General features: G+C 50.8%; 1 protein-coding gene across 1 annotated transcript; it reads right to left on the reverse strand.

Annotated features, from left to right (window-relative positions):
- Nucleotides 1-4,965: 4,965 nt before the first annotated feature.
- Nucleotides 4,966-6,824, reverse strand: LOC117833485 (uncharacterized). The gene has a single exon (XM_034712997.2). The coding sequence runs from the start codon at nucleotides 6,653-6,655 to the stop codon at nucleotides 5,285-5,287; it is 1,371 nt and encodes a 456-aa protein (XP_034568888.1). The 5' UTR covers nucleotides 6,656-6,824; the 3' UTR covers nucleotides 4,966-5,284.
- Nucleotides 6,825-26,612: the final 19,788 nt, after the last annotated feature.

Below are 26,612 nucleotides of genomic sequence, written 5' to 3' on the forward strand. Positions count from 1 at the left end.
AGTAGTTCTCCCACCAAGCTAGAGTAGTCCCATTGAGCTGGTAGGCAGCCAAGAGAACCTTATCCCTGCTCTCACAACCAAATGGCTCTAGCTTCCTTTGAATGACCCGCAGCCAGTCATCTGCGTCCAGAGGGTTGACAGACCCGCCAAAAGTGGGTGGCTTGGTCCGGAGGAAGTCCGTCAACTTTTTGTTCATGCTCTGACCGCGGGGTCTCTAGCGAGTAATGGCACTGGCCAAGGCTTCCAGCAGAAGGGTCTGGTTGTTCATCACTTGCAGTAGATCAATGACCAGTGGGGGCGGTGGCTGCTGTGCTCCCATTTGGCTTTCTCCCCTACCCTCAGGCTGATTCACCTCCTGCTCCTCATGGTGCACTACTGGTAGTGGTCCGTGCCCTTCTGGCTGTCTTTCTGCACTAGGGGTGGCACGAGCTTGACTTGGGGAGGTCCTGGTGGCACGCATGGGAGGCATCTGCAGATTGAGAGAACTTTCATGAGACTTGGATTTGGACTTAAAGTGATGTTTAGTTAATTAGCTCATGTTTTAGAAAAGACAGAATCCACCTCCTGTTGACAAGCACACAGACTAACAAATAACCAGCACAAATGATTTTATTATTTTACCGGGGCGGTTACAAAACTTGGGGTGAAGCCAAAACACGCAGTACACGACCGGTACAACAACAAAACTGGGGTACAACTCTATACTCAGGATGACTTCTCGGCTAGGGGTACAACTCTAGGTGGGGCATTCTACTCGTGGGGCGATTCCTCATCCTGAGCGGAGTGGTTTTCAGGCAGGATGAGGAGTGCCAGCACATCATCCTCCACCGAGGGCAGGACGACGACTTCAGAGTCTCTCCTGGAAGTCTCCGTAGGTGGTGGCGCTGGCAGAGCATCAGGGCTCTTCCGTTTGCCGGACCCTTGGGCAATGGGAATCCCATCCAAGATCGGGGCCTCGTCGTCCTCAACAACCCGCATCTTCCTTCTCGCGCGGTTCGCGAGATGGGCATCCTTCAATTCCTGAGAGTGCCGATCCTCGGCCCCCTTAAGGGCCTCAATGGCGACGGCCTCGTTACTTTGGGCGGCCGCTGCTCGTGCCTCAGCTGCTGCCAACCTCACCTAGAGCCTCCTCACCATAACCTTTGCGTCCTTGGCTCTACGAATCTGTTGCTTCAGTTGTGCGATCTGCTCATCATAGAGCTCATCCAAGGTGAGAAGGTAGGCAGCCATGTGGAGCACGGTGGGGTCATCCTCGCGTTGTCCACGTCCTTCCAAAGTCCTAACCCGGGCCAGCCAAACCGGGTGGTTCTTCTTGACAGGCGGGTAAAATCTCATCTGTGTGCGGCCGATGTGCCTCTCATAAATCTGGCACAGGTAGCGCAGAGCCTTACGGGCTGCCACCTGGTAAGTGTCTTTCCACCGAAAACCAGTGGCAGACACATTCTATGGTTGAATGTCGGGGTAGCGATTGCTCCTGCCGACGTAGATGGTCATCTCACACCGGAGTGTCCCACGGTCTTCATACTCCCTGCTGGTGTACTCCGGGCGCTCATAAATCTCGAGGCGGTCCATGCAGGCGAATAACAACCTGGGAAAACCGGGCTCCTCCAGGCAGTGGCTGTTGACCCATCCTTCTTCTTCCATCTGGAAAGAATCGAGGTGTAAATCAGTTTTGCAAATGAGCAAGGGAAGCAAGAAATTTTCTAAATCATTTATTTTAGTCAAAAAGGTTTTTTCAATCCTAATGGTCGCGTCCTACAGCCAATGACGGCTCTGATACCACCTGAAGCATCCTCACATAAGTAGAGACTAAATGTGATACAAATATCAGTCCAGGAGGCTGATAACACATTTATTCAATAGATGGTTCAAAAACCGTACAACTTCTGAAGGAGCGGGCGGGCAAGCAACACCCAAAAAAGAACTAAACCAACAACGATACAAATCCAAGTTGCAGTCCAGTCAAACTCTGGGCTGCAATCGGAACTAAGCGTCAGCGGAGGCCGAGAATCCCGGCCGGTGGCGTGCCGGAGCGGAGTTCCACGTGAATGGCGTGGTGGGGGCCGGCTCGGTCGACGAGGAGCACAGGGGCGACGACCGGCGGCCGGCGATGGGACGCGGGCGGCCAGGTGAGCAGCTCGGCGCGGGCGGCGGCGCGTGGCACGGCACGCGCGGGGCCGGGCGCGAGGGCGGCCAGGCGTGGCGCGGGGACGGGCAAGCAGCACCAGGTGCTAGCGCCAGGCGCCAGGAAGGAAGGGAAGGAGAGAAGGAAAAAGAAGGAAGAAGCTAGAGAGAAGAAAGTGAAGGAAGGAAGGGAAAAAAGAAAAGAGGAAAAAAGGGGAGGGAAAAAAGGGAAAAGGAAAAAGGGAGGGGAAAATCAGTGAAAATTGTGGAATCGGTCGGGACGCGCAACGGATTTGATGGGCACGCGGTGAAATTTGCAGGGAACGGAAAAGATGACTGTCGACGTTGGGTGCCGGGACGGCGGGGTCGTCGGGAATGAAAAGATTTTTCGGGAGCTCAACGGTCGAAAGATTTTGAAACAAATTTTTAGCAGGTGATTAGAGTTAGTAAATTCTACGGGTGTTACACTCGAGGTCTCCAGCTCTGAGAGCCCAACGCTCCGCTCTCGACTTGATTGCATCAAGTCTCTTCGAGTTATCACAACTCGTCGGCTATTCACAGCCACTTGAGCTCTCCAGCTCTGCGAGCCCCAGCACTCCGCTCTCGACTTTATTCCATCAAGTCTCTTTGAGTTATCATAACTCGTTGGCTATTCATAGCCACCCGAGCTCTTCGGCTCTGCGAGCCCTAGTGCTCTGCTCTCAACTTGATTCCATCAAGTCTCTTTGAGTTATCACAACTCGTCAGCTATCCACAGCCACTCAAGCTTTTCAGCTCTACAGAGCTTCAACACTCTCGCCAACTCATCTCTACAAGACTAAGAGGCTTCACAAAGTAGTCTGGTTCGTCAGGGCCGCCTGGGGTCACCTGGAAGCATTCTGTGATGAAGGAACCAGCGGTTCAGGCGTTGGTTGATGCGACACTGCTCCAACTAAGGGTGGAGTTTAAGTGGAGGCCCACATATGGGAATGTGTGGCAATTCGAAGAGCACCCCAAGGAGTCGTGGCCTCCCCCTGGATCTTCTCAGGTTTCTAGCCCATCTTGGTACGCATCAACTAATCTTGCGGAAAAAAGGGGATGAAGAAGGACGCATCGATTTCTCTTCAAAAGATCAGGTGAGGGTAACAATGGCAGCGGCGGTGCAAACAGGAGCAGCAGCGCTAGGGTTGCAAAAAATGCGCAAATTACAGATCTGTTGAAACAGGCAGGCCAATACTTAGCTGGCCCCCCTATTATATCGGCAAAATTACCGGATTCCACCCGTTGATTGAGCAACGATCAGATATGACTCAGATTTACCACCATAAAGTGTCCAACGGCTAATCTGACCAAGGCATTGATCCCTTCACCGACTACAAGTACTCGCCCAAGTGCTCGGGGGCTGCATATACCGTACCCATTGGATGAAAGTTTTCTTTTTCTGAAGACTAAGATAAGTCGAAGCGAAATTACAAGTTTGACCCTCAGCCTGATTCTTCGATTCAACCTAAGGCTCGGGGGCTTACTTCATATAAAAAAAGTTTCAAGACCAAGACTCCTCGAAGTAAACATCGGGAACTGCTAAGAGTACCTTCCAGTCACGCAACAGTTCCGGTACTCGAAGATTGGCCGCATCGAGCAGTACTCGAGGAGCATCAGGAGAAACTCCGGCAACATCTTCAAGTACTCGGAACTATTCCACTCGACTACAAAGTACTCGGGGGCTTGTTGGCTAGGCACCCCTAGGCCCACCAGAAGACTTGTACGGATCCACTCAAGGGAACGTACCCAAAATCTAGTCGGGCATGAAGACTACTCTGCAGGGCGCGTAGGTTTCATGGACTCCCAGAAGACTAGTCAGGACAAAAGGAAACTACTCTACCGAGTTAGAGTAGGACTCTGTAACGTACTCAACTCGGACTCATACACAATCCGCCCTGTAACCCTGCTCCCCCGACTATATAAGGGTGGGTAGGGACCCCCCTCCAAAGTACAACAACAGACACAAGTTCAATACAACCAACACACAGGACGTAGGGTCTTACGCGATCTAGCCCGAACCTGTCTAAATCATGTTCCTTGCGTCACCATCGACTCTTTTGATTCTCGACGATACCCACCGCACAAAAGACCACATGGGGTACTCCCTAGGCAGGTTGCCGATCTAAAATACCAACACGACCTGCAGGTGTAATGGCTGAAGTGGTCAATGTGGCACTCGGAGCACTGCTCCCACCAGTGACATTTCCTCCTTTTCCTTGATTCCTTCTCATCTTGACTTGTGTCATTTTCCTTTGCAGGATCTTCCTTGTTAGCCTCCTCCAGATCCTTGGCTCCGGAATGAAGTCTGGGTTCAGTACAGGTACTTTCATCCTTGACTCCTTGCTCTCCATGGCTGGAGAAGACGATTGCACTTGCACCACAAGGTTGCTGGTCTGGTACAGGGATGGCGAACATGGCTGAAGCGTGGAGAGGACGCATAGTGGGATGGTGCAAAAGAAGAGACCATGGATGAGCTACATAATCTAATCAATCACTTTATTGGATCGAAATTACCTTTGCATTTTTCTATCTAGATTTGTGCATTCCCTTTCTGATCAATTAAGCAGTTCCCAATTTCAGAAAAACAAACTTATGAAACATTGCCAATTTGGTGCATAACTTCAAGTAGTCGTTGTCAATAAGTATCAGCGCAAAAAGAAAAAGAAGTAGATTATTTCATTTTTCCTACCGAAGGCAATAACCCAGCAGGTCTCAAAATAGTTTATCTTTAATAAAGAACAGCTAAAATAAATCACTAGCACTGTAGTAATCATATACTTCCTTCATACTCACAAAGGAAGTCGTTTTGGACAGCGACACGGTCTCCAAAGTATTACTTTGACTCTTTGTTTTTATAAAAATATTTATCAAAAAGTGATATATGTATATTTTTATGAAAGTATTTTTCAAGACAAATCTATTTATATAGCTTTCACATTTCCAAACTCAACAACTTAAAAGTTATTCGTGATTTATATTCCCAATGTTTGACCCAAGTCTTGTCCAAAATGACTTTCATTGCGAGTACGGAGGTATTTAGTAGTACACTTATAAAACACTTCCAAATTAAAACACCATTTGTTTGTTTTAATGAAGGGAGTAGCTAGCTAGCCAGCCGTACGTTTGTCAGGAGAATTAATTAGTTGAAGCGAGCTGCGATGGACGCAAGGAGTGCGGTGGGGTCCATCTCGTACCCATACAGGCTCCTCCAGGAGTTGCACTCGACGCCGTCGGCCAGCTTGTCGACCGACCCTGTCGCGAGGTTCACCGCGAAGGCGCCGCTGGTGCTGCAGCCTTCCCCGATCGTGAAGAAGAGCGTGCCGCTCTTCTCGCCGAGCCACCGCATCTTGAGCTCGAACTTCGACAACATCGGCACCGTAAGCTGGGTCAGGACGCTGGTTTCGCCCCGCTCCCACTCGGCACCCGCCGCCGCGCTCACGTCCAAGGTCTCGACGCCGAAGCTGAGGAGCTCGCCCCCCATCAAGCCGGCGCTGACGTAGCTCAGCCTCCCGTCCGGCGTCGTGCCGAGCAGCCTCCAGTCCGGTAAAGTGTCCCGTATCGTGTAGGGCACGACATGCACGTCCATGACCGCCGCGGCGGCGCCGCCGTCTAGCCGCACGGCCAGAGCTGCGGCGACCATGATGGGCCAGTACACCACTCCACGGAGCACGACGGCGGGGCCTAGTCGCTGAAGCACGTGGCCGCTAATCTGGGTGCCGGGCTTCCTGAATTCCGGGCCCCAGCCGCCGCCGCCGCCAGCGTCGTCGGAGGTGTAGCACCGAAGAGCCGTGAAGCTGCGGCGGTTGTAGACTAGGACAAGGCTGAAGAAGGACGATCCCTGTTGTGCGTCGTTGTCGAGGTCGTCAGCGGTGAGTACCGCGCACATGTAGTCGTGCCCGGGGAAGTCGTCGCCGGCGAGGGGCGGGACGAGGGCCACGTCCCCCGTCATCGGGTTGCACACGCTGAGGGCGACGCCATCGGCACGGGTCTTCCTCCGGAGCTCAAAGACGACGCGGCCGCCGCGGGACGCCACCGGGCGCGCGTAGTGGAAGAGGCCGCCGCCGTCACCGCCCTCAGGAAGGCCCGGGAACGGCGAGCCTAGGAGGACGGAGGCGGACGGCGTCGGGACGAAGCACGGGTCCGTCTGCGCCTGGGCAGCCAGCTGCCTCCGCCTGGTGCTGCTGAGGTCATGCTGCCCCCCGTGGAAGAAGCCGAGGGCGAGGTGGGGGAGGAACCGATCGGGTGGCGGCAGAGCGCGGAGGATGGCGGCCTCGCGCGCGGCCACGATGCGTCCCCAGCGCCTGCACACGGCGGCGCAGCGGGCGACGTCGCCGGCGTCCGAGAACACCAGGGAGAAGATTGCGTCGAAGAGCAGGTCGTCGGGCATGGTGGCCAGAGGATCAACGGCGCGCCTGCTGCTGCCTTTTCGGTTTCTTGGTGGGCGGCGACAACGGGACAGCCACCCTTTCGTGCTGTGCGGCGGCGCGGCGGCGCGGCGCGGTGGAGCCATCGATGGATCGGATCTCCCGGCGCCCCCGGATCGAGGTATACGAAGCTAGGAAAAAGGAACAGATGCAATGCACGAAAGGTGGGCGGCATCGCGAGTTTATAGGCCAGCATACGCGGTTGGTGCGTTCCGATCGGATTTGGACACCGTCTCGAAATCGGTCGAAAAAGAAACTTTCCATCTTCTTCTTCTATCTATACAGTATCTACCTACATCTACATCTATCCATACACTATAAAGAATATTCTGTTGTTAGAGTTATCATATCACTTCGATCTCTGAAAAAGTGAGTGGGCAGTTAACTAGGCCTTTTTTAGTTCCCAATTTGGAAGTGGCAAAATTGGCATTTTACCATAAATGCGCAACTGTAGCGTTTCGTTTGTATTTGTGAATTATTGTCCAAATATTGACTAATTAGGCTCAAAAGATTCGTCTCGTAAAGTACAACAAAACTGTGCAATTAGTTTTTGATTTCGTCTAAATTTAGTACTCCATGCATGTACCGCAAGTTTGATGTGATGGGGAATCTTCTTTTTGCATAGTGTCAAAGTTGGGAGTTTGGATGTAACTAAACATGGCCCTGGTTTCTATCATTTCCCATGTATATCATGCATGCGTCGTCGTCAGCAGGACACTGTTTTCGGCTTCAGAACAGCAATTCTGATCCTATAAGGGAAAATAACCAATTTTTTTTTACCAGTGAATGAAAGTGCAATTCTCCACAAGTGAGAGTTTCAGACTGAATCCACAACGAAGATCGCCGCGGTGTCAGACGGACCGACGACGACACAGCTGGCCCGGACCTGAATGGGAAGCTTCGTTCGGCGGTGCAGCAATGACGTCTCGTCAGATAGATATATGTACGTGCCATGTATGTATACGATACGGTATTACCCTAGCCTGTCATAAGCATCGAATGTAAACCACCTGATGGGCCTGACGAAATGCCAGCCGCTAAACTGGAAGTGAATCATTTTTGCAATACTTCTGTACCTATTTTTGTGAATTTGATCTTTGGACAGTTCACTCGGTACACTGTATAGTACACTGTCCAATTGTCCAAAGTAGTGTTCAGCTTCATAAAAATATCCTTTTTTATGACAATCCGAATGGGACTGCACATTTATGCAAATAAATAAATTTATAAGTTAAAATATAAATTGAGAAATTTTAGAGTGCTTGATAAAAATAAGAGCCGTTCATAAGACGAAATCGATAAGAGAAACATTTTACTTTATATTTAACTAATTTATTAAATAAATATTATTGGTTAGCAATATGGCGACGTGGAAATCAACAACCTGGAGCTGACCCAGCGATGAGCTGCAAAGACATCCCAATGCAACGCAAGAGCAGGCGCATGAACTTATACATGGGAGACGTGAATGAACATGCATGCACGCATTGTGTTATCATCATCATCATCATCATCATGTCCCCGTGTAAACATGCAGCTCGGCTCAGTTCGGCCTGGCTCGTTAGGCTAACGAGCCGGCTTGGCTCAGCTCGTAAACAAAACGAGCAAAAAGGCCGGCTCAGCTCGACTTGTTAGCAACTCGAGCCAGCTTGTTAGGCTCGCGAGCAAGATGTAAATTTAATATTACCATCTCAGTATATATAAAAAATAAAAAAATAGTAATTATAAAATCATAAACTTCAAAATCCACCATGCATGGCTTGTGTCGGCTCCCTATATTAGGACTTTAGCCTTCTAGCTCGTTTGGCTCATGAGCAGCTCGTTAACTAAACGAGCAAAATTAGCCGCTCGGCTCATTAAAAAATTCACCGAGCCGAGCCACCGACAACTCGAGCCAACTCGCGAGTTCTTGGCTTGGCATCCAGCCCTACCCGTGTACGTCCATGAAGGCCCAAGCAACTGTTAGCTGGCTTCTTTTTTACTTCTCTTCAATACTTTCACCTTTGAGAATATATGATCAACTCATATGGTCATATATATTCATATATGATTGTGTTGTTGTAAAAGTTAAAACATGAACAAATAATATTATCAAGCACTTTTACAAGAAATTTCACCACTCTTCTCATGAAGAGGTGGTACAGATAATTAGTGTGGATTGTTAAAAGTGTGCATTTTAATAGTGACGTAAATGCTTTTGATTTGGCAATGTTAAAGCTCGGAGTGTGTTACGTAGATGCTTTTACGTGGTCAAACTTGTCTTTGCACCAGCACTATGGAATATTATTGTTGCAATGTTGCTACCAAAATTCATATTTTCCCGTGGCTGGTGTCCCATGCATATATAATAGGATTATATGACAATCTGGCTAAAGGAGGCATAATAAAACCCTTAGATTGCTATTTTACTTAGAGCACACATATTTGTTCTTTGAGTGTGTAGTTGCTAAGCACATTTAGTCGTATGCTTCTCGTTTTACTGGTGGTCACGAAGAAGCTCAAGATTGACAACCTGAACACCTGAAGAGGTCTTGTCACTAATAAGCAAACGTTCGACTCCTAGAGGGATACCATTCGGGGCACATGCCCCACCTTAGATGCTCCTGCATAATTTTTTGGGTTGAATGCACCTCCCTATGAAGTCACGTGCATTTTCAGATAGTGTATTCGGAATTTCTGGTGGTATTTCGCTCCCAAATTTGTATAGGGCCTGTACCTACAAATTAATTAAGAAAAACTACTGCATCGTAGACAGCTATAAATGATGTAGATACAGAGAAACCAGATGTCGTGCATACCCTTTCTAAATCAGTGTACGGAACTTTGCCTGTCAGCATCTCCAAGACCATGCAACCCAGACTCCATATATTCGCTGGAAGGCCATATTGCTTTGCCTTAACAACCTGGTGCAATTAGGATGTTACCAAAATATTTGGTTGAGGCTTAACATACACATCATTTTCAGTTACAAACTTATGGCTAGTACTAGTTTGATTTCTTAAAGACTGATTGATAAATTAAAAAGCTGTTGATACCAACACAATCGTAATACAAAATATGATTAAAAATTCTAATCCTTTTGGAAAATAAATAGCTAAGCATAACATTATTGTTTTTACTTTAATAATAAGAACAATAGCACCACAACACAAACAACAAAATCTAACCTCCGGGACCATCCAATACACAGTTCCCTGGGCAGATATTTGTCTGACTCAAACTTGACACCTTCAAAGTTAAGATTAGAAAGGGTTAGCATAACGCGAGGGCAATATAAATTCACTGGGGTGGTGCCATTTATAGAAAAAGATTGATACCTCCTTTGCAACCCCAAAGTCAGCTAACTTGACGGTGTCATTTCTATCAACCAGTATGTTGGCACATTTTATAGCTCCGGTGCATATTTTTTTGGTGCATAACATTTATCCCTACAGCTTACTAACCATATATACAATAGCATGTTATATTCTTACTATTAAAAGTAAAAAGATATAATGTTATGCTTAGTTAAGGGTGGACCTACCTTAAAGCAGCGAGGGCCAATGCCCCTCCCCCTCCTACTGCGCAGCTGCAGTTCTTAATTTTTTCACCATGATATATGCTTGCCTACTTTTTATAGTCACGAATAGAATGCCCTCACTCACAATGGATCCGCCCTTTTCTCTGGAGCGTAACGGGCTAGCTCCATGAACTAATAGGTGTACTCCTCCACAGACTTGTTGCCTTGGCGCAGTTCACGGAACTCATCCGCCTTGCGCTTCATGGTGGCCGCGGGAATGTGATAGCGGTGGAATTCCGTCATGAACTCATCCCAGGTGATAGTGGAGGCATCCTGGGTGGCGATGCAGTAGTTCTCCCACCAAGCTAGAGTAGTCCCATTGAGCTGGTGGGCAGCCAAGAGAACCTTATCCCTGCTCTCACAACCAAATGGCTCTAGCTTCCTTTGAATGACCCGCAGCCAGTCATCTGCGTTCAGAGGGTTGATAGACCCGCCAAAAGTGGGTGGCTTGGTCCGGAGGAAGTCCGTCAACTTTTCGTTCATGCTCTGACCGCGGGGCCTCTAGCGAGTAATGGCATTGGCCAAGGCTTCCAGCAGAAGGGTCTGGTTGTTCATCACTTGCACTAGATCAATGACCGGTGGGGGCGGTGGCTGCTGTGCTCCCATTTGGCTTTCTCCCCTACCCTCAGGCTGATTCACCTCCTGCTCCTCATGGTGCACTACTGGTGGTGGTCCGTGCCCTTCCGGCTGTCTTTCTGCACTAGGGGTGGCACGGGCTTGACTCGGGGAGGTCCTGGTGGCACGCATGGGAGGCATCTGCAGATTGAGAGAACTTTCATGAGACTTGGATTTGGACTTAAAGTGATGTTTAGTTAATTAGCTCATGTTTTAGAAAAGACAGAATCCACCTCCTGTTGACAAGCACACAGACTAACAAATAACCAGCACAAACGATTTTATTATTTTACCGGGGCGGTTACAAAACTTGGGGTGAAGCCAAAACACGCAGTACTCAGGATGACTTCTCGGCTAGGGGTACAACTCTAGGTGGGGCATTCTACTCGTGGGGCGATTCCTCATCCTGAGCGGAGTGGTTTTCAGGCAGGATGAGGAGTGCCAGCACATCATCCTCCACCGAGGGCGGGACGATGACTTCGGAGTCTCTCCTGGAAGTCTCCGTAGGTGGTGGCGCTGGCGGAGCATCAGGGCTCTTCCGTTTGCCGGACCCTTGGGCAATGGGAATCCCATCCAAGATCGGGGCCTCGTCGTCCTCAACAACCCGCATCTTCCTTCTCGCGCGGTTCGCGAGATGGGCATCCTTCAATTCCTGAGAGTGCCGATCCTCGGCCCCCTTAAGGGCCTCAATGGCGACGGCCTCGTTACTTTGGGCAGCCGCTGCTCGTGCCTCAGCTGCTGCCAACCTCACCTAGAGCCTCCTCACCATAACCTTTGCGTCCTTGGCTCTACGAATCTGCTGCTTCAGCTGTGCGGTCTGCTCATCATAGAGCACATCCAAGGTGAGAAGGTAGGCAGCCATGTGGAGCACGGTGGGGTCATCCTCGCGCTGTCCACGTCCTTCCAAAGTCCTAACCCGGGCCAGCCAAACCGGGTGGTTCTTCTTGACAGGCGGGTAAAATCTCATCTGTGTGCGGCCGATGTGCCTCTCATAAATCTGGCACAGGTAGCGCAGAGCCTTACGGGCTGCCACCTGGTAAGTGTCTTTCCACCGAAAACCAGTGGCAGACACATTCTATGGTTGAGTGTCGGGGTAGCGACTGCTCCTGCCGACGTAGATGGTCATCTCACACCGGAGTGTCCCACGGTCTTCATACTCCCTGCTGGTGTACTCCGGGCGCTCATAAATCTCGAGGCGGTCCATGCAGGCGAATAACAACCTGGGAAAACCGGGCTCCTCCAGGCAGTGGCTGTTGACCCATCCTTCTTCTTCCATCTGGAAAGAATCGAGGTGTAAATCAGTTTTGCAAATGAGCAAGGGAAGCAAGAAATTTTCTAAATCATTTATTTTAGTCAAAAAGGTTTTTCCAATCCTAATGGTCACGTCCTACAGCCAATGACGGCTCTGATATCACCTGAAGCATCCTCACATAAGTAGAGACTAAATGTGATACAAATATCAGTCCAGGAGGCTGATAACACATTTATTCAATAGATGGTTCAAAAACCGTACAACTTCCGAAGGAGCGGGCGGGCAAGCAACACCCAAAAAAGAACTAAACCAACAACGATACAAATCCAAGTTGTAGTCCAGTCAAACTCTGGGCTGCAATCGGAACTAAGCGTCAGCGGAGGCCGAGAATCCCGGCCGGTGGCGTGCCGGAGCGGAGTTCCACGTGAATGGCGTGGTGGGGGCCGGCTCGGTCGACGAGGAGCACAGGGGCGACGACCGGCGGCCGGCGATGGGACGCGGGCGGCCAGGTGAGCAGCTCGGCGCGAGCGGCGGCGCGCGGCACGGCACGCGCGGGGCTGGGCGCGAGGGCGGCCAGGCGTGGCGCGGGGACGGGCAAGCAGCACCAGGTGCTAGCGCCAGGCGCTAGGAAGGAAGGGAAGGAGAGAAGGAAAAAGAAGGAAGAAGCTAGAGAGAAGAAAGAGAAGGAAGGAAGGGAAAAAAGAAAAGAGGAAAAAGGGGAGGGAAAAAAGGGAAAAGGAAAAAGGGAGGGGAAAAATCAGTGAAAATTGCGGAATCGGTCGGGACGCGCAACGGATTTGATGGGCACGCGGTGAAATTTGTAGGGAACGGAAAAGATGACTGTCGACGTTGGGTGCCGGGACGGCGGGGTCGCCGGGAATGAAAAGATTTTCGGGAGCTCAACGGTCGGAAGATTTTGAAACAAATTTTTAGCGGGTGATTCGAGTTAGTAAATTCTACGGGTGTTACACTCGAGGTCTCCAGCTCTACGAGCCCAACGCTCCGCTCTCGACTTGATTGCATCAAGTCTCTTCGAGTTATAGCAACTCGTCGGCTATTCACAGCCACTTGAGCTCTCCAGCTCTGCGAGCCCCAGCACTCCGCTCTCGACTTTATTCCATCAAGTCTCTTTGAGTTATCATAACTCGTTGGCTATTCATAGCCACCCGAGCTCTTCGGCTCTGCGAGCCCTAGTGCTCCGCTCTCAACTTGATTCCATCAAGTCTCTTTGAGTTATCACAACTCGTCAGCTATCCACAGCCACTCAAGCTTTTCAGCTCTACAGAGCTTCAACACTCTCGCCAACTCATCTCTACAAGACTAAGAGGCTTCACAAAGTAGTCTGGTTCGTCAGGGCCGCTTGGGGTCACCTGGAAGCATTCTGTGATGAAGGAACCAGCGGTTCAGGCGTTGGTTGATGCGACGCTGCTCCAACTAAGGGTGGAGCTTAAGTGGAGGCCCACATATGGGAATGCGTGGCAATTCGAAGAGCACCCCAAGGAGTCGTGGCCTCCCCCTGGATCTTCTCAGGTTTCTAGCCCATCTTGGTACGCATCAACTAATCTTGCGGAAAAAAGGGGATGAAGAAGGACGCATCGATTTCTCTTCAAAAGATCGGGTGAGGGTAACAATGGCAGCGGCGGTGCAAACAGGAGCAGCAGCGCTAGGGTTGCAAAAAATGTGCAAATTACAGATCTGTTGAAACAGGCATGCCAATACTTAGCTGGCCCCCCTATTATATTGGCAAAATTACCGGATTCCACCCGTTGATTGAGCAACGATCAGATATGACTCAGATTTACCACCATAAAGTGTCCAACGGCTAATCTGACCAAGGCATTGATCCCTTCACCGACTACAAGTACTCGCCCAAGTGCTCGGGGGCTGCATATACCGTACCCATTGGATGAAAGTTTTCTTTTTCTGAAGACTAAGATAAGTCGAAGCGAAATTACAAGTTTGACCCTCAGCTGATTCTATGATTCAACCTAAGGCTCGGGGGCTTACTTCATATAAAAAAGTTTCAAGACAAAGACTACTCGAAGCAAACATCGGGAACTGCTAAGAGTACCTTCCAGTCACGCAACAGTTCCGGTACTCGAAGATTGGCCGCATCGAGCAGTACTCGAGGAGCATCAGGAGGAACTCGGGCAACATCTTCAAGTACTCGGAACTATTCCACTCGACTACAAAGTACTCGGGGGCTTGTTGACTAGGCACCCCCAGGCCCACCAGAAGACTTGTACGGATCCACTCAAGGGAACGTACCCGAAATCTAGTCGGGCATGAAGACTACTCTGCAGGGCGCGTAGGTTTCATGGACTCCCAGAAGACTAGTCAGGATAAAAGGAAACTACTCTACCGAGTTAGAGTAGGACTCTGTAACGTACTCAACTCGGACTCATACACAATCCACCCTGTAACCCTGCTCCCCCGACTATATAAGGGCGGGTAGGGACCCCCCCCTCCCAAGTACAACAACAGACACAAGTTCAATACAACCAACACACATGACGTAGGGTCTTACGCTGTCTAAATCATGTTCCTTGCGTCACCATCGACTCTTTTGATTCTTGACGATACCCACCGCACAAAAGACCACATGGGGTACTCCCTAGGCAGGTTGCCGATCTAAAATACCAACACGACCTGCAGGTGTAATGGCCGAAGTGGTCAATGAGGCACTCGGAGCACTGCTCCCACTAGTGACATTTCCTCCTTTTCCTTGATTCCTTCTCATCTTGACCTGTGTCATTTTCCTTTGCAGGATCTTCCTTGTTAGCCTCCTCCAGATCCTTGGCTCCAGAATGAAGTCTGGGTTCAGTACAGGTACTTTCATCCTTGACTCCTTGCTCTCCATGGCTGGAGAAGATGATTGCACTTGCACCACAAGGTTGCTGGTCTGGTACAGGGATGGCGAACATGGCTGAAGCGTGGAGAGGACGCATAGTGGGATGGTGCAAAAGAAGAGACCATGGATGAGCTACATAATCTAATCAATCACTTTATTGGATCGAAATTACCTTTGCTAAGAGTACCTTCCAGTCACGCAACAGTTCCGGTACTCGAAGATTGGCCGCATCGAGCAGTACTCGAGGAGCATCAGGAGGAACTCGGGCAACATCTTCAAGTACTCGGAACTGTTCCACTCGACTACAAAGTACTCGGGGGCTTGTTGGCTAGGCACCCTCGGGCCCACCAAAAGACTTGTATGGATCCACTCAAGGGAACGTACCCGAAACCTAGTCGGGCATGAAGACTACTCTGCAGGGCGCGTAGGTGTGGCGGATCCACTTCGGATTAGCTTGATTAGATAGGGTTAAGCCGCCTAACATGCGACACCCATGCCTAAGCCAAGTTAACACGAAGTGCCGTCGGATTACATCCGATTAACCACTTGAACAGGATCGAGTTTAGCAAACTCACACGAAAGTGAGTGGTTCCAGAGAATACAACGAGTCCACTGAGTTAAACGATTTAACCCTTTAGTTCGGCCACAAAAACCAACATCAGAGTTTTTACAAGGTTCAAAGGAAAACAACAAAAGGTAAAACCACTAGCGGAAGCAATCGTCGGGGTCGGACGTCCCTGGTGAGGCCAACCGGGACATCACTGATTCCTCTCCTCACCGTCCGAGGAAGGATCCCACTCGACCGTCCAGCCGGCGGAAGCTAGGGCGGCCAAGCACCAGCAAAAGAGGGGTCGGGAGCAGCAGCTTCACCTGAAAAACAGGAGCCACAACAAGGCTGAGCTACTAAGCTCAACAAGACTTATCCGATAGGAGTAAGCTACTCCACACTTCTAGACATGTAGGGCTTTTTGGCTGAGGGGTTTGTTTGCCAAAACCACTAAGTAAAACCCTATTTTCAAGTTTTAGCTCCGGTTTTAAGTTCCTTAGCCAGTCTAGGTTTTGCTTCCTATTGTAAGCAATCATAGAACCAAACAAGAGGTATAGATATATCAACAAACATGTCATCATCAGATTCCTCATTTACTCAGGGTGACAAAGCGATCAGGCAATCTCAAACTGTGAGAGGCAGACGAATCGATTCGAGTTCTTTAACCATGCATGGTTAACCTAGCCTCCCGACATCCGCGCACCCGGAGGTCGCTTCCTGTGTCGGCCTTCCCCATCAATCCCCTAACCCGTGTCGGGCCCATTTCCTTTGGTGTAAGGTTCCACGGACCCGGCCTCTGCCGTCCTGTGACCACGCTTACCACCACGTGCGACAACCAGCAGGGGAACTCCGTTCCAAGAACAATGGGGCGACCGCTCACGTCTAGGTTCAATCCGGTACTAGGCTTCCTCATCCCATACTAAGTATGAGGCTAGTACTTTCAAACACTTGATCACGAACACCACCACTGTCGGGCCTTAGCAAGTTTTCATAGACAGACGGGGCGACCATCCGTCCACCAAAGAGTTACCAAAACCCTGCCCCGTCCATCGTCCTTATAGTTGTAACAGAAAGGTAGATATCCAACTCCTACAACTCGCGAGTGACAGGGAATCACTCGGCTTTTACCGTCTCCTAGTTAAGCAAGCGGCTACTCGGTCCAACAGCTAGTGCTCAGATCATGGGGATAACTAAGTCATGCATCTAGGGTTTCAAACAACTCCTATACGTAAATGCACAATCATGTTACAGAAGGCATGCGCAAGTCTGGTAAAACACACAGGGTTTTCATGCAACCGGGGCTTGCCTTCGAGCAAAGAGGAAGGGAACTGCTCGACTTCGGGGGCGACTTCGGCTTCAGCGGGCAGGAGCTCAGCTACAGCTTCGTCTTCTGGCGCCGGGTGTAGCTCGTAGAAGCCGTCGGCGAGGTGCAGCTCTACACGAATGCAATGCAAAAGTTAGCATAGACGGTTATTTCAACAGCAACACTGGCTCGCCTGAGCCCAGAAACTTGCGACAAGGAGCAGGAGGGTAGGGAGGTTCAAGAGAGCTGGTGGTGATCAAGAGGCAAGGGTCGGAAAGGAACTTATGACCTGATCCTTGAACTAGAGGATGTGGTATACTCGGGATCCTCAGACGCAAGCGCTGAAGGGTTCCTAAATTTTACACATACACCCTCGGGTTGAAGAAAAGATCACAGCCGGACCCTCGAGCGAGGCGGATAAGGGTCGGCGGAACAGATAGGGTCGGGCGAGACGGAACCGGGGTCGGGCGGATAGGAGGGGTCGGGCGAAGCGGACTGGGGTCGGCAGCTTACCTTCTTCCTAAAAGGAAGGCTTGGGGTCGGGAAGAAGCAGACTTGGGCGGAGGGATTAAAGCTTTGAACAACGGCTAAGACCGGAAACGCTACGGCGGCGGCGGTGCTTCTTGCAGATAACAAGAGAGCTTTTACGCAGCACGGAGGAGCAAGCGGCTGGGTGACTTGGAGAAAACTGAGGGAGAATCTGAGAGCAGAGTTCCCCAAGAACTTGGTGTGTGGCGCTAGGAGCTTGAGCAGGTAGCGAGAGAATGGCTGAAGGCAACAATGGTGGAGGGAACTCCGGTGGCTGGTGCATTCCTTTTATAGCTGCTGGAACGGAGGAAGGAAGCGGCGCGGGAGAGAGAGAAGGGGAGCGGCGCGAAGGCCGGGGAGAAGCAATGGAGTGCTCTGCCGGGGCGGCGATTGAGCGAAGAGGGCGATGGTGCACGACTCGGGGATGACGCCAGCGGTCATTGGGTTCTGGCGTCAGGGCGGCGCAGGAGCGGGTATGCCGGTGGTTGAGATTTGGTGGAGGCGGGCGTCGCCGTGCGGAAGATTTGATAGAAGCGACCGGTTTAACGGCCCTAGAATCGAGGGCGCACAGGTGAGAAGACAGGCAGCCGCGGGCGCGCGGGCGAGCGCGGAGCAACAGATTGTCGGGCGGCTTCTGACAGGGCGGGGAAAGGAGCTGTCGCTGCCGTGGTCGGGGTTGGCGATGGAGGAATTGTCGTGTAGCGGAGACCAGGCGGCGCGACTGTGGTTGAAGTGACGGAAAAGACGGGCGACATCGGGCTCTGGGGCCGGGATCTGGCGGCGTGATGATGGGCGCGGGAGGCGAGGCTCTGCAGAAAGGTTGCAGAGGGGCTTCCGCTGCCATTGGGGAAGGGGGCGCGAGAATCCACTCGGTCGCTAGCCAGAGACAAAACTGAGCGGCGGCGTCAGAGAAAACGAGCCACGCGGCAGGGAGGCTCTGAAGCGGGCATGCAACTCGAATGCGCCTGTCGCGGAGGATCTGGGGAAAAGATCTCGCGGGTCCACCGGGCGGATAGAACGGACGTTTGAGAAAGATTTAGAAGGATCCGACGGTGGGCTGAGCTTGCCAGGGTCGGGATCGGAGCGAAACGGGGAGGGGTCGGGTCTCCGGGGTCGGAACCGGGTGGAAGGTTGAGCACTCAGGCGCGGTAAAACAAGACAGATGACTATGATCAGGGGCTCCGATTAAGATTAACTCGAAAGATTAGGGGTCGGTCGTCACAGCCTACCCCTCTTAAAAAGAATCTCGTCCCGAGATTCAGGCATCAAAAGCGGGGTGCCGTTTTTACCTCCTTGATGAGATAGAAAACCGGGGAAGCGCTTGTTCAGATACTCGTCCGTTTCCCATGTTGCTTCATCTTCGGTGTGGTTTCTCCAGAGGATCTTATACATCTTTACCACTTGGCGTCGGGTGTGCCTTTCCTTCTGGTCAAGAATTCGATCTGGGTACTCGGCGTAGGTCAGGTCGGGCTCTACCTGAAGCTGTTCTTGCTCTAAGATTTCTGCTGGAACTCGGACACATTTCTTCAGTTGAGACACATGGAAGACATCGTGTATGGCCGATAGTTGTTCTGGAAGTTGGATCCGGTAAGCAACGGGTCCACATATCTCCACAGTCTCATAAGGGCCAATATAACGGGGAGCTAACTTGCCTTTTACTCCAAACCGTTGTACTCCTTTGGTCGGGGAGACTCGAAGGTACACATGATCACCAAGGTCGAACTGCAGGGGTCTTCTCCGCCGGTCGGAGTAACTCTTCTGTCGAGATTGGGCAGCCTTGAGATTAGCTTGAATTACCTTTACTTGCTCTTCGGCTTCTGCCACCAAGTCAGGGCCATAGACCTGTCTTTCTCCTGGTTGGGACCAGTTCAAGGGTGTCCGGCATCTCTGGCCATACAGGGCTTCGAACGGTGCCATCTTCAAACTGGCCTGGTAGCTGTTATTGTAGGAGAATTCTGCTAAGGGCAGACATTTGTCCCAATTCTTATCATAGTGGATAACACAAGCTCTTAACATGTCTTCGAGGATCTGATTGATTCTCTCGGTTTGGACGTCGGTTTGAGGATGATATGTTGAGCTTCGGATGAGCTTGGTGCCCATGGATGCTTGTAGTTGCTCCCAAAAACGTGCCACAAACTGAACTCCTTGATCGGAGACGATGGTCTTGGGTACACCGTGTAGGGAAACTATGCGGTCGAGGTACAACTCTGCATACTGCTTGACTGTGTAGGTGGTGCGAACAGGAAGGAAGTGTGCGGTCTTGGTCAAACGGTCCACTACCACCCAGATGGAATCGTGTCGTTGCGATGTAAGGGGCAATCCAACTATGAAATCCATGCTGATGTCTTCCCATTTCCAAGAGGGAATAGGTAGCGGTTGCAGGGTACCTGCTACCTTTAAATGACTGGCCTTGACGCGTTGACAGGTGTCACATTCTGAAACATACCGGGCAATTTCCCGCTTCATTCCACTCCACCAAAAGGCTTGACGGAGATCATGGTACATCTTAGTGCTGCCAGGATGGATTGAGAACTTGGAGAGATGAGCTTCATCTAGGATTTGCTTCCTAAGGTTGGGGTCGGCGGGTACAACTAGTCGGTTTCCATAATGCACACCTCCCGTTTTGTCCTGCCGGAATTGCTTATATCCCTCATCCTTTACTGAGATCTTACTGATGATCCGTTGTATTTCCTTATCTCTTACTTGTGCTGACCGGATTTGGTCTTCCAAAACTGAGTTAAGGATGATGTGACCAAGGGTTCCCTGAGAAATAATCTCCAAACTGAGTTTTTCCATCTCGTGACACAGAGTCTTGGTGAAGGCTGTTGACAACAAGCAGTTGCAATGGTGTTTGCGACTAAGGGCATCAGCTACCACATTGGCTTTGCCGGGATGATAGTGAACTTCCAAATCATAGTCCTTTATCAACTCCAACCATCTTCTCTGGCGCATGTTGAGGTCGGCTTGAGTGAAGATGTACTTGAGACTCTTGTGGTCGGTGTAGATGTTGCAGTGAGTGCCCATCAGATAGTGTCTCCATATTTTTAAGGCATGTATCACTGCCGCTAGCTCAAGGTCATGGGTTGGGTAGCTCAGCTCATGAGGTCGTAACGCCCGTGAGGCATAGGCAATGACTCGATTGTCTTGCATAAGAACACACCCAAGTCCAGTGCCAGAGGCATCACAGTATACGTCATACGGCCTAGAGGGGTCGGGCTGAGCCAAAACTGGGGCTGTGGTCAGCAAGTGCATCAGGGTCTTGAAGGCTTCTTCACACTTGTTGTCCCACACAAATTTGACCTCTTTCTTCAACAACTCGGTCATCGGCTTAGCTATCTTAGATAAATCCGGTATGAAACGCCGATAGTAGCCGGCCAGTCCAAGGAAACTTCTGATCTGGTGCACTGAGGCAGGAGGCTTCCATTCCATGACTTCCTGCACCTTACTGGGGTCAACGGCGATACCATCCTTGGAGATAGTGTGTCCCAAAACCTTGACACTATTTAACCAGAACTCACACTTGGAGAACTTGGCATAGAGTTGGTGATCTCTTAGCCATCGGAGAACTAAATGAAGATGGTCGGCATGTTCCTCTTCGTTCTTCGAGTACACTAGGATATCATCAATGAACACCACTACAAACTTGTCCAGCTCGGGCATGAATACCGAGTTCATGAGGTACATGAAATAGGCGGGTGCATTGGTGAGTCCAAAGGACATGACTAGTTACTCGTACAGTCCATATCTGGTAGAGAAAGCTGTCTTGGGTATGTCGCAGGGTCGGATCTTGATTTGGTGATAACCAGAACGAAGATCGACCTTGGAGAACACTTTTGCTCCGGCTAACTGATCAAACAAGACATCAATGCGTGGCAGTGGGTACTTGTTCTTGACGGTCACGGCATTGAGGGGTCGGTAATCCACACACATACGTAGACTGCCATCCTTCTTCTTCACAAACAGGGCAGGGCAACCCCAAGATGATGTACTGGGTCGGATGAAGCCTTTTTCCAACAGATCATGCAACTGGGTCTTCAACTCGGCTAACTCAGCGGGTGGCATCCGATAGGGTCTCTTAGATATTGGGGTTGTGCCAGGGATCAACTCTATGGAAAACTTCACTTCTCTATCAGGTGGCATACCCGGCAAGTCTTCCGGAAACACGTCAGGATACTCACAGATAACAGGGAGGCCTTCTAGACGGGCTCCCGATAGGGGGTAGGCACAAGGAAGTGCAGACTCAGGACGGGTCAAGGATATGGTAGAACTGCCATGGAGGGGTGAGCTGAGGTAGAGGGATCGGGCTACTGTATCTAGAACCACATGATGTCGGGCCATCCAATCCATACCAAGGATGACATCTATGCCTTCTAGGTCAAGGATGATAAGGTTTTCCTTGAAGAGGGTGGGGCCTAGCTGGAGGGGTACAAGAGTAACAATCTGATCCGACGTTATCCTTCCTCCAGGAGTGGCGATCACATAAGGTTCCTTAGTGTGACCGACATTCAGCTCACATCTTTCCCTAGCCTTACTCCCGATAAAGCTATGAGAGGCTCCCGAATCAAACAACACAACAACAACTTGATTTAAAACAAGGAAAGTACCCGTCATTACTGGCGCACCTTCGGGGAGCTCGGTCAAGCTGGTGTAGTTGAGTCGGCCTTGTCGGACTTGCACCTTGGGCCTTCTTCCTCTGGCTGCCATAGGGTTCGGACCTTGCTGTTGATTCTTGTTCCTGGGGCAGTCCTTTGCAAAATGCCCTTCGTTGCCGCAGGTAAAACAACGGCTACTAGCTGCCGGGCGGGGTGGCGTTGGTAGGGTCGGCCGGGGCACCTGCGGTTGGAAGCCTGAAAAACGAGGCGCTGTTACTGGTGAGGGTCGGGCGATCCACCTTCCTGACTGCTGGGGTCGGCCAGGGGCTTGTGGAGGAACCATCCGGAACCTTCGAGTCGGCGGACTCGGAAATGCCACAGAGGCTTTCCTCTTCTGGTCGGCCTTGAGAGCTTGCATGCAATCCTCTTGAGAGATGGCCAGATTGACCAACTCATTGTAGGTGTCCACCTTGATGGGGTTCAACCTTTCCCTGAGCTCCAAGCTCAGTCCTCGGCGGAATCTGTCCTGCTTCTTCTCATCTGTATCCGCATGGTAGCCGGCATAGCGGCACAGGTCGTTGAAAGCTTGAGCGTAGTGCAGCACATCTCGGGTTCCTTGGGTAAGGGCCAGAAACTCGTTGAGCTTGCGCTCCAAGAGACCTTCTGGAATGTGATGCGCCTTGAACGCCGTCTTGAACTCATTCCAACTGACCACATGGCCAGCCGGCAGCATGGCATGGTAGTGATCCCACCAAAGCCGTGCGGAGCCACGCAGCTGTTGAGCTGCAAACCGAGCCTTGTTGTTGTCGGGGCATGGGGCGGTGAGAAGCTCAAACTTGGATTCGATCGTACGAACCCAGGCGTCAGCATCGAGCGGTTCTTGTGTCTTTTGGAACAAAGGGGGCTGTGTCCCCAGAAAGTCCTCATACCGAGCGATATGCGGCTGCTGCTGAGCTCTTCCACCATGTGGCTGTTGCTGTTGCCCTTGTACCAGATGCCTTAGCAGCTCATTTTGAGTGCTAGGATTGCCTCCAGTGGCGATGAGGGCGGGGGCGGGGGAAGATCCTGTCGCGGTTCGCTACTGCCGGGCACAGAACCAGACCTGGTGCGATGCGCCATCTGCAAGAGTTAACGCTCCATTAATTTCATAACCTTAGATGTACTCCAACAAATGGATCGCATAATTTAATTTCTCCAGTGCAACTCTTGCCAATGGTGCAACACACGTCCTCATAGGGAAAACACACTTTTCTTATCCTCAGTGTAGATAACATTTATCTTGACCTGGTACTCAACTTCAGGCGAAACATGTCATATACAGACCCCTATGATCCAACTCAAGCCAAGGGGTCGGGCAACGATCCGTACTTAAAAAAAAGGTCGGACGAGGCGGAAACTGCCTCAAGGGTCGGCGCACTCGGTCTCACAAACTGGGGTCAGCCAACTGAACAGGCTCCCAGAACACAGCATATGGTCATGGCGCAACTCCCTTAGCCTAGCATCCACACCGTGCAAGGACTAAGGCCAGACACCAGAATTAACTTTATATACAACGGTGTTCCAATCACAGGGAGTACTCGACTCTAGGCTAACCTATTACAACCTTTCCAAAATTTAGGCTGCCGAGGAGTACAACAAAAGAATGATTCCCTGAGAACCCTCAATCTACCAATGGACACTATGAGTAGGAGAAGGGACGCCATCTTCCTCGATATCCATGCTGGACGCTCCTTCGTCTTCCTCAGGGTCCTCTTGAGCTTCGAGCTGCATGTGGAGGGCATGCATATCATCGAGCTCAGCTTGATGCTCCTCCAAATGGGCATTGGCAACTGCCAACTCCATTTCTATCTCCATCTTCTCCTCCGATAGCTCTATTATGCCGTCCACTAGGTCGGCGACTTCTCCCTCAAGCTCGGAGATCCGGTCTTGCATGTCTGGATCTGGATACCCCGTTGAATAAGCTGGTAGGTTTGGCCTACCATATCTCTCCGTGCCGATTGGAGGTACCCGTGAGCATCCGCTGTTGTCCGGGCGAAGAGGGTCATGGCTCTCCCTTATAGCTCTATCAGCCGGTAAAGAGCTGCCATGCACCTGATATTGGTGGAGATGGTGACCATGGCGCATGTGGTGGCTAGCACCTCAATATTCCCGACGCGGTCGAGCCATGCCGGGTCCAGCCGGTTCCTGACGGGGAAAAGGCCGATCGGGTCGAGCGTGATCTCCAAGGGATGCAGCTGGCAGAACTGGGTGAGAAGCTGGAGGGCGGCAGACTCCCATGTATCCTCAGGAGCAAGGCCATAGGCTATTATGCCGAAAGAGGGCCAGTCGGGCCGCACAGGGGGAGGAGGTACCACCGCCTGCACTTGGCACGTCTGGATACCCTGCTCCAGATATAACCATCCGGTGTACAAGGGTGGGGACTGGTATCCAAACCACTTAAACGTGTCCCACAGAATCGCGGGGAAACCCTTGAAATGCAGACATGTCGACTGGAAAGTACCGTCCGCTCCAAATAGAACATGCCCGGGAATAGCCATCTAGAACCAAGAAACCGAAACCACGTGATATAGACTCCAAGGGTCAGGGGTCGGGCAGAGATGCATTCGGCTTTAACCGACAGCAACGGAAGAACTAGAAATCCTTAGATCCAAAAAGAACTCTTCCGAACAAGGTTGCTGTTGAGAAGGAAACCTTACAGCTTTTTAGTTATGACGCATGCACGGCCTACCTTACACTTAACCAAAAACAACTGCCCGAAACTTTAGGTCTTACGTGGTCAGTGCCGGTGACAAGGCATCAATTACGTCTCTCCCTATAATAACTAGTCGGTTCTAACAACGTCTCCTAAACGAACGCGGTTAGCGTACCTGCAGAAAACACCAACACACGAACCTTTCGTGCCAGCACCCACGAAAGCGTTCCCAAACATTACCGCTCACTATAGGAACGGCACCCATGCGTTTAAGGCTGCATGGACAGCACTCAACCGTGGAAATAGGTTCCCTTTGAATGGAACCATATAACCCTTCGCATACTCGTGATGCGGAATCAGCACACGTATGACAAACGTGGCGAACCAACCGTGCTGATAGGTTCGTTGGAATCGAACCGTACCAACCTTCGTATGGAGTACATACGGAACCTGCGCACGTGTGATAGACGTAGGCGAAAACAACCACGAGGATAGGGTCCTTTGAATAGAACTCCCTATCAACCTTCGCATGCTCGTGATGCGGAACTCGGCACACGTATGATAGACGTGGCGAAGTGCTGGAAGGGTTAGCAAAATAACCAAGTAATTATTAGTCACCTAAAACAACCCCAAAATCCCCTAGGGCCTCTCGCACTAAAGCCATCCTTAACGATCGTACAAGATTTTTCAAAAGTTTCTTGCAACTTTTATCTTTTCAAAGAAGTGTTAGGGCTTGTTGTGTTCTCTGTACTGCTAAACCTGCTCTGGTACCAGCTGTGGTGGATCCACTTCGGATTAGCTTGAATAGACAGGGTTAAGCCGCCTAACATGCGACACCCATGCCTAAGCCAAGTTAACACGAAGTGCCGTCGGATTACATCCGATTAACCACTTGAACAGGATCGAGTTTAGCAAACTCACACGAAAGTGAGTAGTTCCAGAGAATACAACGAGTCCACTGAGTTAAACAATTTAACCCTTTAGTTCGGCCACAAAAACCAACATCAGAGTTTTTACAAGGTTCAAAGGAAAACAACAAAAGGTAAAACCAGTAGCGGAAGCAATCGTCGGGGTCGGACGTCCCTGGTGAGGCCAACCGGGACATCACTGATTCCTCTCCTCGCCGTCCGAGGAAGGATCCCACTCGACCGTCCAGCCCGGCGGAAGCTGGGGCAGCCAAGCGCCAGCAAAAGAGGGGTCGGAAGCAGCAGCTTCACCTGAAAAACAGGAGCCACAACAAGGCTGAGCTACTAAGCTCAACAAGACTTATCCGATAGGAGTAAGCTACTCCACACTTCTAGATATGCAGGGCTTTTTGGCTGAGGGGTTTGTTTGCCAAAAGCACTAAGTAAAACCCTATTTTCAAGTTTTAGCTCCGGTTTTAAGTTCCTTAGCCAGTCTAGGTTTTGCTTCCTATTCTAAGCAATCATAGAACCAAACAAGAGGTATAGATATATCAACAAACATGTCATCATCAGATTCCTCATTTACTCAGGGTGACAAAGCGATCAGGCAATCTCAAACTGTGAGAGGCGGACGAATCGATTCGAGTTCTTTAACCATGCATGGTGAACCTAGCCTCACGACATCCGCGCACCCGGAGGTCGCTTCCTGTGTCGGCCTTCCCCATCAATCCACTAACCCGTGTCGGGCCCATTTCCTTTGGTGTAAGGTTCCACGGACCCGGCCTCTGCCGTCCTGTGACCACGCTTACCACCACGTGCGACAACCAGCAGGGGAACTCCGTTCCAAGAACAATGGGGCGACCGCTCACGTCTAGGTTCAATCCGGTCCTAGGCTTCCTCATCCCATACTAAGTATGAGGCTAGTACTTTCAAACACTTGATCACGAACACCACCACTGTCGGGCCTTAGCAAGTTTTCATAGACAGACGGGGCGACCATCCGTCCACCAAAGAGTTACCAAAACCCTGCCCCGTCCATCGTCCTTATAGTTGTAACAGAAAGGTAGATATCCAACTCCTACAACTCGCGAGTGACAGGGAATCACTCGGCTTTTACCGTCTCCTAGTTAAGCAAGCGGCTACTCGGTCCAACAGCTAGTGCTCAGATCATGGGGATAACTAAGTCATGCATCTAGGGT

The sequence above is a fragment of the Setaria viridis genome, chromosome 1 (assembly GCF_005286985.2).
Source record: "Setaria viridis chromosome 1, Setaria_viridis_v4.0, whole genome shotgun sequence".
NCBI classification, from domain to species: domain Eukaryota; kingdom Viridiplantae; phylum Streptophyta; class Magnoliopsida; order Poales; family Poaceae; genus Setaria; species Setaria viridis.